The sequence below is a fragment of the Siphateles boraxobius genome, unplaced genomic scaffold, assembly GCF_051911475.1.
Source record: "Siphateles boraxobius isolate OS27281-9 unplaced genomic scaffold, OSU_SipBor_1 4, whole genome shotgun sequence".
Lineage (NCBI taxonomy): Eukaryota > Metazoa > Chordata > Actinopteri > Cypriniformes > Leuciscidae > Siphateles > Siphateles boraxobius.
In genome coordinates, this window is record NW_027509030.1 from 515,001 (window position 1) to 530,000 (window position 15,000).

At 35.9% G+C, this 15,000-nt stretch overlaps 1 protein-coding gene across 1 annotated transcript in view; it reads right to left on the reverse strand.

The window, feature by feature from the left end:
* Nucleotides 1-1,853: 1,853 nt before the first annotated feature.
* LOC143706039 (chemokine-like protein TAFA-2) overlaps nt 1,854-15,000 on the reverse strand; it is a 40,596-nt gene continuing 27,449 nt past the window's right edge. The window contains exons 2-6 of the mRNA XM_077197582.1: nt 10,374-10,459; nt 9,234-9,389; nt 6,692-6,816; nt 3,474-3,523; nt 1,854-2,086 (exon numbers count right to left, since the gene is read on the reverse strand). Coding sequence (XP_077053697.1) covers nt 3,494-3,523; nt 6,692-6,816; nt 9,234-9,389; nt 10,374-10,458 — 396 coding nt within the window. The 5' untranslated portion in view covers nt 10,459 and the 3' untranslated portion in view covers nt 1,854-2,086; nt 3,474-3,493. The remainder of the gene's footprint in view (nt 2,087-3,473; nt 3,524-6,691; nt 6,817-9,233; nt 9,390-10,373; nt 10,460-15,000) is intronic.

Below are 15,000 nucleotides of genomic sequence, written 5' to 3' on the forward strand. Positions count from 1 at the left end.
AAGCACAAAAGCAGATATTCACGCTTTCAAACTCATGAAAACATCATCATATTATTATTTTTAGATTATACACAAACATTGTTCCACATTCATTTCACACGATTAATTTAATAATTGTTATTTATTGCATTTATAAAATGCATGACATTATAAAGGATTGTTATTCGGGTCCAGTTTGAGATGAAACACACACAAGTTTTATGGCAGATGATGAGCGTCACTCGTGACTCGTGCTGTATTGTGTGCGATTACAATAATCTGACACGTCTAACAAAAGCGGCGGAGACAGACGAACGCAACGCTTCATTACTCCTGTCAATCTCTCCATTATTCCCGAACAGCAGAACTCCATCATAAACACACATTCACTTCCTACAGCCGCTTTTCCTCACGGGACACACTGCAAACACCAGATACACCCCTCACGCCGACAGAACATTAGAAATATATTCAAAAAATAAACAATAATAGAGTCTAAAACTATCAAATAAAATTGAACACAAAGCGAAGCAAAATTGTTGCAAAATAAATTTAAAAAAGGTCTAAACTAAATAAAATAATAATATTATGATGTGTGTGTGAGAGAGAGAGTGTGTGTTGCGTCATTCAGACAGTCTGATTAAATGGGATGATGACAGTCATTATATATATAATAATAATTATAATATATGAGAGAAAAAATTGTGTAAAACAAAAAAAGGAATAGAAAAAAAGTAAATTAAAACTAAATTAAAATAATGAATAAAGATAGAATAACATTATGAAAACTATACAAAAAACCTGAATTAAAAAAAACAACTAATAGGATCTAACACAAAAAAAAAGCAAAAATATTATAAAATAAATTAAAAAAAGGTCTAAAACAAAATAAAATAAAATAATCAATAAAGATAAAATAATATAACATCAACAAAATCAAACGTGTAAAACTAAATAAAATGCAATACAATAAAAACAAAAATAATAGTCTAAAACTATAAAAAAATGAATAAAATAAAATAGTAATTTAAAGAAAATAATAATAGGGTCTAACACAAAACAATCATAGAATTAAATTAGAAAAAGAAAAATAGGGTCTAAAACAATATAATGAAAAAATTAAATAATATTATTAAAAAAATGTAAAAAATAATAATAATAACATTTAAAAAATACAATAGGTTCTGAAACAAAAAACGAATAAATAAAGGTTGTCAGTAACATCTGCAGTTTATTCAGCTTGAGTTATTGCTGACAGGAAGTAAACGAATGTCTCTTCATCTCTCGGTTACTGTTCATGTAAACATTTGAGAATTTCCAGAATTAAAAAGCTTATAATTTACACCGAAAAGCCATAAACTGACATTCCCAGAATTCCCTGTTTGATGTTTTTTCATTTGAATAACCGTTTCTTCTTGTACTTCATAAATGAATGTTTATTGCATTATTTTAGTGTTTCCACGAATATATATTTATCTTGTGATTCATCATGTCTTTTTTTCATCCAAAAGGTCAAAAGGGAAGTTGGATTTTTTTTTGCTGTAAATTACAGTTTTAAATTGTTCTGTAAATACGTTTACATTTTTGGCTGTATTTTGTTCTGTATATCAGTATTTCCTCAGCTTGAGATAAACTTGGATTCATCATGTCTTTATCTTGTGCATCAGTGTTCGACGTCAAAAAGGCTTTTGTATTTTTTTTGTAAATTACAGTTTTTTGAAAATTCATTGACATTTTTTACCGTAATTTTTTGGCAATCACATTTTCAAATAATAAAATTTTTCTTTCACAGTGAAATGATTGAGAGTCACATGATTTAAGGACTTCCTGTAGACGAGCTGCTCATCCGCTAGAGATACACTAGAAAGACGTACTAGATTAAGACAATCATGGTTTATTATGAGCGAATGCGTCATTTACGTACAGAAAACCTGCAGTGGTCTTACTTGATATGAGGATACATGAACATTCATATTAGAAATACAGGAAGCAAACGTTCCGGATCCGCCGTCAGTCGGTGTTCCTGATCCGAGAGTTCATCGAGTCTCTAGTGATCCTGTGATCTGAGGTCCGGATGTTTCCACACGGAGGCTCCAGGTGTCTCAAACTGGTAAAACATCATTACAAAGCATGTTTCTAACTCTAAAAACCATAGTCGAGTTACTGTGTTTGCTTGAGTTTCAGATGAAACGCATTTCACATTGACTAAACCAATAAAGCACAATAGGAAGTAGAAACTCCATTTTCTCCGTAGGGAAATTTATTTTTAACACTACTGTGCGCTACGGGACTGCTAATCAACACTGTTTGCTTCTCCTCAGCACACATTATTTAAAATCATTCTCAAAATAATCGTGTTTAACAGCTGAATTCATGGTGAAAAAAAATACATTTCCCATGATGCTGTGCTGAAATTCCACCAATGCGTGCTTTGCAATAAACTTAAAATATATTGTTTTTATATACATAATGGTTGGCTGAAACATGCTATTCAGTTTAACAAAGCTTCCAAACACCATAAAACATCGGACAGAAAGTGTGTTTGTGAAGTCTCTTCTGCTCACCAAGGCTGCATTTATTTGATTAAAAAAAAAAAAAATAAAAAAAAAATCATAATATTGTGAAATATTATTAAAATGTAAAATAGCTATGTGAATATATAGTAAAGTGTAATTTATTCCTGTGATCAAAGCTGAATTTTCAGCATCATTACTCCAGTCTTCAGTGTCACATGATCCTTCAGAAATCACTATAATATGATGATTTGATGCTCAAGAAACATTTATGATTATTATCAATGTTGAAAACAGCTATTTACATTTTTATTTCACGATTCTTTGATGAATAGAAAGTTTAAAAGAACAGCATTTATCTGAAATATAATCTTTTATAACATTAAACACTACAGTTTAAAAGTTTGCGGTCAGTCAGACTCAGTAATAAATTTTTTTTTAAAAAAATCAATAATTTTATTCATCACGGATTAATTAAATGAATCAAAAGTGACAGTAAAGACATTTATAATGTCTCTATTTCAGATAAATTCTGTTCTTTTGAACTTTCTATTCATCAAAGAATCCTGAAAAAACATTTTCAATATTAATAATAATGAATGTTTCTTGATCATCAGATCATCATATTATAGTGATTTCTGAAGGATCATGTGACACTGAAGACTGGAGTAATGATGCTGAAAATTCAGCTTTGATCACAGGAATAAATTACACTTTAAAACATAATAAAATAGTTATTTTAAATTGTCATGATATATAACAACATTACTGTATTTTTAATCAAATAAATGTAGGGTTGGCGGACAGAAGATAAAAACATAAAAAATTGTATCAAAACTTTTGACAGGTAGTGTGTGAATCACATTAAACACACATCCATCGCATATTTGAGTTCTACATCATGCAGAGTTTTGATGGGTTTCTGTGATGATGAAGATTATAATGATGATGATGGGTTTGTGTTTTTGCAGGTCCGCTCACCTGTATCCGGTTTCCAGTGGTCACCAGAGCTGATCCCGGTCCGAGGAAATCTGTGCCGCCCGAAACATGGGAAATGAAAGCAGGAAGCGGCATTAGTTTAGTGTTTCATACAGAACAGAAAGATATCCCAGTTCTGAGGTTGGCCTGGTTAATCTGCCAGCGTCTGAAGATAACCGCGGATATTTAGGATCAATAATTAGGCTCCAGACAGGTTTGGCGAGGCCCTTTAAATAATTGATAGAAGTTGAACGAGCTCATACAGTCGTCATAACCAGGAGAAGGACATTTGCATTGGGTTACTATTAAAAGCTTCTAATTAAAGCCGGCGATCTGCTGTCCAGCGGGTTCTGACGGGTGAAGGGTGTTGCGGTGACACACTAGTCATTAATGGGGCTAAAAGCTTCATCTACTCGTGATCCCGAAGACTGAGTGATGTGACCTTCAGATGACCCAATACAGACTCACTCGACTCGAAATAAGTCCATTTTTCTGACCCCAACGGAGGTTTTTATTTTATCCACCCTTGATTTTTCAGCATAAACTTCAGAAAACAAGTCATTTTGCTTTTCCAGTAAATGTATCTTGATTTGAGAATGGTTAGAGTTTAGAAGCAATTGAAAATCTGCGCAGATGAAATTACTAGAGGAACATGTTAGTGATAAAAGCTGATGAATAGTGTTGAGAAAGCACATCAAATGTTATTATATGCAACAAAAATTATATAAAACATAAAATGTGAGGGTTTTAAGTGCCCAGATTATGCTATTTTAAAGGTTTCTAATTTAGTTTTGAAGATTAGAAGACTAGATTTACATATTTTCTCAGACATGTGAGATATAAAGTTAAAAGGTCCAATTCTAAAGGAAAAAGACTCAGAATTGCATGTTTATATCTCACAATTCTGACTTTACAACATGCAATTGCAACTTTATTTTATTTATATTACATGACTCAAAGGTCAAAAACTGTTTTCTCTCAGTGTCTGAAACGGTTCGTTGGGATATTCAGTCTCTCTAAGCTCCGCCTCTCTGAGAGCTGCTCTGCTGTGATTGGTCAGAAAGCAAACGCTCATTATCATATCTGAATCTCAGCTCTTGATCACAGTGATACGAACAGTAACGATGGCGTGTGTTTTACCGTATCAATCTCAGGAAACAGCGTCTTCTCGACACGAACCAAACTCTTCCAGTCTCAGATACACTACAGTGTTTGAGGGCGGAGCTAAGAGATGCTGTTCAGCCAATCAGGACCAGAGGCGGGCATTATGCTAATTAGTTACATGTTAGACTGGATTTACTGACTCGTTTCAGCAGCTTCTTCTTCCTTTTAGATAACAATAACTGTATTTGTCGAGCAACTTTACAGATCTATTACATTCACTAACAGCTCTACTACACACTGCATCAACGGAAATGTTCGTAAAAGTCAAGTCATCTTTATTTATAGGGCACTTTTTACAATACAGAGTGTTTCAGTGCAGCTTTACAGAGATAATAATAATGCAACAAAGTGTGTGTCCAGAAGAATAGCGTCACAGTCCAGCTTAAGTAAGTTCAGTGATGTTTCACTTCTGTTGTAAAAAAGTTATTAATTTAGTAAATTTATTTTAGGGCTGTCAATCGATTAAAATTTTTAATCTAATTAATTACATACTCTGTAATTAATTAATCTAAATTAATCGCATACACAATCTTACAATGTTTGCATGGTACAATTTCTGGTAAGCGACGTTTTAATTATTATTGCTTGACACAAATTTCACGATTTCAATTTAATTTAATTATTGTGATTTGATGCAATATTGACTCATTTGGATAAATATTAGGTACACAAGATAGGCATTCATTTTTCTCAAGAAAAAAAAATCTCACCCAATGCTGTAAAAATACAGAGAGCCATATCAGCTGGTAGTATTTAAGGTTAAAAATAGCTCAAATAAAATATAATGCGTGTTTATTACAAATAACAACTTTGATATAAGTAAAAATATAATCCAAACGTATTATAGTAGTAGGCTACATACATTTTGAAAAATAGGCTACTCTCTATAGCTCTTTTTTTATAGCCAACTATAACATGCTATATGGTCATGAAATGGATTTCCTGAGGTAACTTAGGGCTAAATGTTATGTGACATAATTGTTCTCCAGCTGTTTTATTGACCTCTTTTCGCGGTTGAAAAACACTGATTGATCGAGGAATATACATTTCGGTAAGTTTTAGGCTGCCCTACTGTATCTTTCAACATTGGTCATTGGTGTTTATTTACTATTAGCTAGAGATGATCGGTTCACGTGCCGCTATAGGGATCCGTCATTTCACATTTACAAGCGCCAAAACGGTATTGTTTGATTTTCGTGATAAAATTAACAGAATCTGAGAGCTGAGATTTTTTTAATATCATAAGTAACGTGCTCTGTCTTGTCTGTTTCCGTGTCCTCTCTTTGGTGCGCGATTTTTCTGTGCGTGAGAAAATGGTTGTGTGACGTGAGAGCGCGTGAAAAGTTACAACATACACACACAAGCGCGCTTTCTCTCAGACACACTCGCCGACTCACGCACACACTCCTGGATGCTTTGCATTGATGTGGTACTTTAGAGTTTGACGAACTCCGTTTGTTATAAGTAAATGTTCCAAACAATGATCCAAGCAGCGCGTTCTTGTCTCCCTCCTTCTTTTTACACGAACGCTAGAACGGCTCCGCAAAGGTCAAAACGGAATGGATTAATCTGCGTTATTTTTTTTAACACGTTATTTCTTCTCAGATTAATTAATCGAAATTAACGCGTTATTTTGACAGCCCTAATTTATTTATATATAAATATCGCCGCTCTGGAGAAACCGTGAGGTCATCATCCAGCTCAGTTCTCATATAATGCTGTTAAATCAGGAGATCAATAATATTGTTGAATATTAAATTATATAAAATCATAATGGCAGTTCAAATCCTGCACAAAGAAGCAAAGCTGTATTTTTGACTCCCCGAAGATTTGAAAAGATGATTTCTTCTCTAATGTTGGTCCTACTATTTTATATTTGAGTCTGATACTGTTTGGTCACTCCTGTTTTAAGGTTCGGTTTAGTTTTGCCGCTCTTATTTGTGTTTTATGCAGGTTTTACTATCTTTTAATCTGGTTGTTCTGTAAAGCACTAGTGGCTGTTGTAAATGTGCTGTACAAATACAGTGAACGTGACATATTTTCTGAAAGTGTCATACCTTGGTGGTCTTGATCTTGTTCCCCGTGGCGCAGCTCCAGCCTCTGAGATCCGGCAGAACTTTACACTCCTCTCCATCCAGACACGGGTGCATCTGACACCACCACTTCTGCGCCACTATCGAGGCTGAGCAGAGAGAGAGTGTGTGTGACGGCGGGTCAGTGTGTGCAGCCGGTGTTTCAGACACGATGGAGGACATTAGAGCCGAACTTTAATTTGCAGAGAATGTCAGAGACAGAATGTCAGTGAATAGGTCAGACGGCACTCGGGGGCCCGAACCCATCAGAACCCATCTGGCCCTTTTCCTGTTCATTAAAGCGATAGTTCACCCAGAAATGAAAATTAGCCCATGATTCACTCTGCCTCAAGCCATCCTAGGTGTGTATGACATTCTTCTTTCTAGGGCGAGAGATCGACTACTTCAACCACTAGTCGGCGCTATTCGAGCGTGCGATTACCATGCATGAATTCAGAATGGCGAACGTCACCAACAGACACCACACACATCAGATGTGTGGAAGCATTTCATCAAGGATGACAAAAATATCGTAATTTGCCAACTCTGTTCACATATCACGTCTAAAAAACGCGGCCTCAGCGCTGTCTCGTTGCGTCTGTCGTTGCTATGCAACCATGAACTGCGCTCTCCATGATAATGAGGAAGTATCAGCAAAAGATTAATTGATTTCTAGCCCTTGCATTAGCTTTACTACTAGATATATTTATGGAGATGAGAAATAAAAGCCGCCCTGTGCAGATATGATCAGCTGTTCGGCCGAGCTTTCCATGTTGTTACGGAAAGGTCGAAGCTGATTGGTTGGTTTTTGTCACATGACCTGCGCACCGCTTGCGGCATTCTGTAGTTAAGTTAAGATGGTTTCATCTCGCCGCGGAATACGAGCGTCACTTCCACTGAGTTACATTTGAAATAACAAACTTGAGCGCGCAAAAAATGGGATATGTGAACGGCCCCTAAAAGCGGACATGAAATGAAAGGCAAGAACGGATATTTATTTGGCTCTGTTACATGAAAATTTAAATATGTAATGTCATAATTATAATGTTTTGAGAGTTTACTTATGTAATTGTTGCATTAGGCTATGAATTAATAAACATTTATTGATAAGAACCATTTCATGTCTTTTCATTTACAGTAGCATGAACCACGAGTAGTCGAGTAACTCGAGTATTGTTCTGATAACAAATCGACTCGCAGAACTCAGCGGTCGTGCAACTATCCCTTTAAGATACATTTCATAGAGCATCCGGCAGCCAAAGCATTATGGGTGGGATGATCATAGTTTAGTCAGCCGTTAACGTTTCTTCATTAACAGACAGACTAATAATGATGCTCATGATGCGCTCTGATTCATGAGGAAAATTTACTAGCAATTTCCGAGTGAACATTCTTTCAACGCTACATTTTTTAAAAGTGTATCATTCATATTTTTATTTAAAACTGCACCGGATGCATTAACTCCAGCTAACAGGGATATCTCAGAGTTAGTGATGCACGATATATCGGCCACCATATCGGTATCGGCCGATACATGTTCATTTTTAATGTTATCGTTATCGGCCCGACAAGAAAATTTGGCTGATATATTAAAGTCAATAAAAATTTATTATTTCTAGGGATGCACCGAAATGAAACCTTTGGCCGATACCGATAACTGATAATTCTTTATATTAGAAAGCCGATAACTGTTAAATTAAAAACGATAAATAATGTATTATTTTCCTTCAGCTGTGACTCTTCAGATGCGACTGTTCAACATGATGGATTTTAATTGCATGAAATATGATTGGAATCGCACAAAAAAAAGGAAAATACGGTTCAGTGCAACATGTGCAGCGCAAGTGTGTCATATCGGCTTCATAACATTATAATGAGAACATCATTATAATTCTGTGTTTTAGATATGGATTTTAATGGTGAGACTTTTGTTATTGTAATCAGGCTCTCAAAAATTATCAAAAAATTTGGGTTTAGATTTATCGGCAAATATATCGGTTATTGGCTTTCAAACACAAAGAATTATCGGTTATCGTATTGGCCCAAATGTTCATATCGGTGCATCCCTATATTTTAATCATGCTGCATTATGGTTAAACCGATAATCACAATTAATTTTCCTCAAAATTGTTACCTTGATTAACTTTTTGCACTTTGGCCTATAAGCACAGATCAAGAAAATGCATGCTTTATTTTACTCATTTATTAGTTTCCTGATTTTTAATATTATCATTAGCATTGTAAAAACTCTCAAAAGCTAAAATTGTGAAATTCCTAATAGTAATTCAAATTCAAATACAAAGAATTATCGGCAAAAATTTTCATATCGGTGCATCCCTATATTTTAGTCATTCTGCATAATGGTTATACCGATAATCACAAGTATTTGTGCTCAAACAGTGAAATTCCTAATAGTAATTAAAATATATAAAGAATTATCAGTTATCGGTATCGGGCAAATTTTTCCCCTCGCTGCATCCCTACTCAGAGTATCGGTGTGTGTGTGTCTGTGTGTCTGTGTGTGTACCGTCGACGCAGGACGGAGCCGCTCGGGTCGTTCCCGCCACCTGTCCCGGGAAGCAGGAGCACTTGACCGTCAGCGATCGCTCCTCGATCTTGTTCCTATTGCAGCAGCGATGCAGCGCCACCACCTCACACGTGCCCGAACGCACCTCGCGCACCACTGCGCGCGCACACACACACACACACACACACACACACACACACACACACACACACACACACACACACACACACACACACACACAAAACACTTCAAATACTACTGAAACAGTGTCAAATAGCTAAAATAACAATATATAGAGTGTGTGTGTGTGTGTGTGGTAGTGAGTGAGTGAGTGTGTGTGTGAGTGAGTGTAAGTGTGTGTGTGAGAGTGAGTGAGTGTGTGTGTGTGAGAGAGTGTGTGTGTGAGTGTAAGTGTGTGTGTGTGAGTGTAAGTGTGTGTGTGAGTGAGTGAGTGTGTGTGTGTGTGTGTGTGTGTCTGAGTGTGTGTGTGTGTGAGTGTGTGTGGTAGTGAGTGAGTGTGTGTGTGAGTGTAAGTGTGTGTTTGATATTCAAAAAAATACACACACACACACTGAAATAACTATAGGCCATTTTAACGCAGAAACATGAAAATGTTAACTATAATAAAAATGAAGAGAGAATCTAAATTAAAAACTCTAATAGTACTACATCAGTGATGGAATCGTCCGGATGTAACACACGTGACGTGTGACTGATGTTGCTTTAATCACACAGAGCTGTGATGAGCGTTGAGCTGATAACGAACTATTCTCACTACAGCAACTCAATTATTTACATGCTGCTGCACACTGGACTTAATTACTGCTGACATTTATATGAGACTATCAGAGTGTGTGTGTGTGTGTGTGTGTGATCGAGCGTTTGAGAGTTTTTGAGTGAGTGTGTGTGTGTGAGTCTGAGTGTGTGTGTGTGAGTGTGCATGTGAGTGAGTGTGTGTAAATATTAGATTAATAAAAATTAGTAACTGAAATAAACCAAAGCACTAAAATTACTTACTGAAAATAAATAAAAGACTAAAATAAAAATAAATCCTAACCCTTAATTGAAATATTATATGAATGAATATTATGAATATTAATAAGACAATATGCCTTATTACAGTATGTGTGTGAGACTCACCCTGATGTTCCCTGGATTGTGTTGAAGATCCCAGGAGAAGCAGCAGCAGAACCGGTGCCAGAACTCTCTGAACTCTCTCACTCATCCTACACACACACACACACACACACACACACACACACACACACACACACACACACACACACACACACACACACACACACACACACACACACACACACACACACACACACACACACACACACACACACACACACAGACACACACACACACACACACACACACACACACACACAGACACACACACACACACGAGGAACATTAGTGCACAGGGAACGGGATCAGGACCGGATCTACTTTCTGAACCTTTGATCTTTTCATTGAGACTTTGGGTGTTTTTTTTGGTTGCCTTTTATCACATATTTTTGTAATCATCATAAAATAAAGCAAAAGCCCCTTAAAGCCGTGATTTACAGTGTGTGTAGAACAGCTGAGGCGTTGTTCGTCACGACGCGGAGTAAAACCCCTTAGCTTTTCTAAATTCACTGTAAAACACAGCTTTAAGGGGGTTATTGCTTTTAGAACAGTTAAAATATTCATTTTAATATTTATTTTATTCATAAAAATAAACAACAGCAACAAAAAATATGACGTTTTAACATATTTATTCCTCCGCCAATCAATGTAGTTCCAGAGGTTGCCAAGCAAAAAAGCGCCATAAACGGCGGCTGCGCAGTAACACTGATGTAATGCGCGTACAGGTGTGTGTGTGTGTGTGTGTTGAGTCATTTACAACGGCTTCTAACTGTCACGGAACACACACAGGAGGCGGAAAAATCCAAGTGCAGTAATTTATTAAATAAAGGGTAATCCAAACTCGTAGTAATTCAGGCATGGGGTCAAAATCCAAATTGGCAATTCAAGGCACAAGACAAAACAAGAACGGGCAGCTACAGATTGGAAATGTGGACATAAAACAACGACTCCGTACACATACTAACACAGTCAGGGAATATATACACACATCTAACAAGACTAACACAGAACAGCTGGGAACAATGATTACGGGGAACAGCTGAGTGCAATGAACTGATGAGTGACAGTGACAGACAGAATGCTGGGAATTGAAGTCAAATGTGAAGGACACCGTGAGCACGAGGACCTCTAGTGATAGACAAGGGGACACAACCAGACACTGTGACACAAACGCGGCTCAACCAATCAGAATCAAGGACCGGAACTATACACTTTATGATCGAAAGCTTAATCTTCATTTGCAGGCGTCAACAGGGAAAAATCCCAGATTTCCTCTTTAATCTCCTGTTGCAGATCCTCTTCTGGTCATTAGTAATCCAGCAGTGATCGCAGTCGCTGTAAACGATCTCACACACACACACACACACACACACACACACACACACTGACGGTAATTACTGGCAGCTCCTCGTATCACTTACACACAGATTATGAACTGATATGAACACCTTCTATATTCCATTACCGTTTGCTTCCCGATCGGTGTTAGGATTGTGGTGGAGTAATGAGTATAAGATCATCTGAGACTGACACACACACACACACACACACACACACACACACACTCACACACACACACACACACACACACACACACACACACACACACACACAGGCCTGTCACGATAATCACTTTTTGTTCTGCGATATATCGTCACAGAAATAATTGCGATAAACGATATTATTGTCATTTTAAGACCATTTTATTCCACTGATTGTATAATCCTAACAGCACAATAATGCAATAATAGGCAAACACACTTTCAAATGACAACCTTTTAACATCAATAGTAAATAAACATTTTCTTAAAAAAAAAGTGCAAAGTAACAAGTAGAAAAAAACACACTTGCAAAATGGGTTTTCCATGAACAGATGTGTTCTTCTCTCAGTATTGCTGAAGCACAGAGGCCTGAACCTGCCGTATCTGCTGCTAGAACTCTTCTTTTACTCTTCTAGAACTCTTCTAGAACTCTTCTTTTACTCTTCTAGAACTCTTCTAGAACCCTTCTTTTACTCTTCTAGAACTCTTCTTTTACTCTTCTAGAACCCTTCTTTTACTCTTCTAGAACTCTTCTTTTACTCTTATTTTACTCTTCTAGAACTCTTCTTTTACTCTTATTTTACTCTTCTAGAACTCTTCTTTTACTCTTATTTTACTCTTCTAGAACCCTTCTTTTACTCTTCTAGAACTCTTCTTTTACTCTTCTAGAACTCTTCTTTTACTCTTCTAGAACTCTCCTTTTACTCTTCTAGAACTCTTCTTTTACTCTTCTAGAACCCTTCTTTTACTCTTCTAGAACTCTTCTTTTACTCCTCTTTTACTCTTCTAGAACTCTTCTAGAACTCTTCTTTTACTCCTCTTTTACTCTTCTAGAACTCTTCTAGAACTCTTCTTTTACTCTTCTTTTACTCCTCTTTTACTCTTCTAGAACTCTTCTTTTACTCTTCTAGAACTCTTCTTTTACTCTTCTTTTACTCTTCTAGAACTCTTCTTTTACTCTTCTTTTACTCCTCTTTTACTCTTCTAGAACTCTTCTTTTACTCTTCCTTTACTCCTCTTTTACTCTTCTAGAACTCTTCTTTTACTCTTCTTTTACTCCTCTTTTACTCTTCTAGAACTCTTCTTTTACTCTTCTAGAACTCTTCTTTTACTCTTCTAGAACTCTTCTTTTACTCTTCTTTTACTCTTCTAGAACCCTTCTTTTACTCTTCTAGAACTCTTCTTTTACTCTTCTAGAACCCTTCTTTTACTCTTCTTTTACTCTTCTAGAACTCTTCTTTTACTCTTATTTTACTCTTCTAGAACCCTTCTTTTACTCTTCTAGAACTCTTCTTTTACTCTTCTAGAACCCTTCTTTTACTCTTCTAGAACTCTTCTTTTACTCTTCTAGAACTCTCCTTTTACTCCTCTTTTACTCTTCTTTTACTCTTCTTTTACTCTTCTTTTACTCTTCTAGAACTCTCCTTTTACTCTTCTAGAACTCTTCTTTTACTCTTCTAGAACCCTTCTTTTACTCTTCTAGAACTCTTCTTTTACTCTTCTAGAACTCTCCTTTTACTCTTCTTTTACTCTTCTAGAACTCTCCTTTTACTCTTCTAGAACTCTCCTTTTACTCCTCTTTTACTCCTCTTTTACTCTTCTTTTACTCTTCTTTTACTCTTCTTTTACTCTTCTTTTACTCTTCTAGAACTCTTCTTTTACTCTTCTAGAACTCTTCTTTTACTCTTCTTTTACTCTTCTAGAACTCTTCTTCTTTTACTCTTCTAGAACTCTTCTTTTACTCTTCTAGAACTCTTCTAGAACTCTTCTTTTACTCTTCTAGAACTCTTCTTTTACTCTTCTTTTACTCTTCTAGAACTCTTCTTTTACTCTTCTTTTACTCTTCTAGAACTCTTCTTTTACTCTTCTAGAACGCTTCTTTTACTCTTCTTTTACTCTTCTAGAACTCTTCTTTTACTCTTCTAGAACTCTTCTTTTACTCTTCTTTTACTCCTCTTTTACTCTTCTAGAACTCTCCTTTTACTCTTCTTTTACTCCTCTTTTACTCTTCTAGAACTCTTCTTTTACTCTTCTAGAACTCTTCTTTTACTCTTCTAGAACTCTCCTTTTACTCCTCTTTTACTCTTCTAGAACTCTTCTTTTACTCTTCTAGAACTCTTCTTTTACTCCTCTAGAACTCTTCTTTTACTCTTCTAGAACTCTTCTTTTACTCTTCTAGAACTCTTCTTTTACTCCTCTAGAACTCTTCTTTTACTCTTCTAGAACTCTTCTTTTACTCTTCTAGAACGCTTCTTTTACTCTTCTTTTACTCCTCTTTTACTCCTCTAGAACTCTCCTTTTACTCTTCTTTTACTCCTCTTTTACTCTTCTAGAACTCTCCTTTTACTCCTCTTTTACTCTTCTAGAACTCTTCTTTTACTCTTCTTTTACTCCTCTTTTACTCTTCTAGAACTCTTCTTTTACTCTCCTTTTACTCCTCTTTTACTCTTCTAGAACTCTCCTTTTACTCTTCTAGAACTCTTCTTTTACTCTTCTTTTACTCTTCTTTTACTCCTCTTTTACTCTTCTAGAACTCTCCTTTTACTCTTCTAGAACTCTTCTTTTACTCTTCTAGAACTCTCCTTTTACTCTTCTTTTACTCCTCTTTTACTCTTCTAGAACTCTCCTTTTACTCTTCTTTTACTCCTCTTTTACTCTTCTAGAACTCCTTTTACTCCTCTTTTACTCTTCTAGAACTCTTCTTTTACTCCTCTTTCACTCTTCTAGAACTCTCCTTTTACTCTTCTTTTACTCCTCTTTTACTCTTCTAGAACTCTTCTTTTACTCTTCTAGAACTCTTCTTTTACTCTTCTAGAACCCTTCTTTTACTCTTCTAGAACTCTCCTTTTACTCCTCTTTTACTCTTCTAGAACTCTCCTTTTACTCTTCTTTTACTCCTCTTTTACTCTTCTAGAACTCTCCTTTTACTCCTCTTTTACTCTTCTAAAACTCTTCTTTTACTCTACTAGAACCCTTCTTTTACTCTTCTAGAACTCTTCTTTTACTCTTCTAGAACCCTTCTTTTACTCTTCTAGAACTCTTCTTTTACTCTTCTAGAACTCTTCTTTTACTCTTCTTTTACTCTTCTA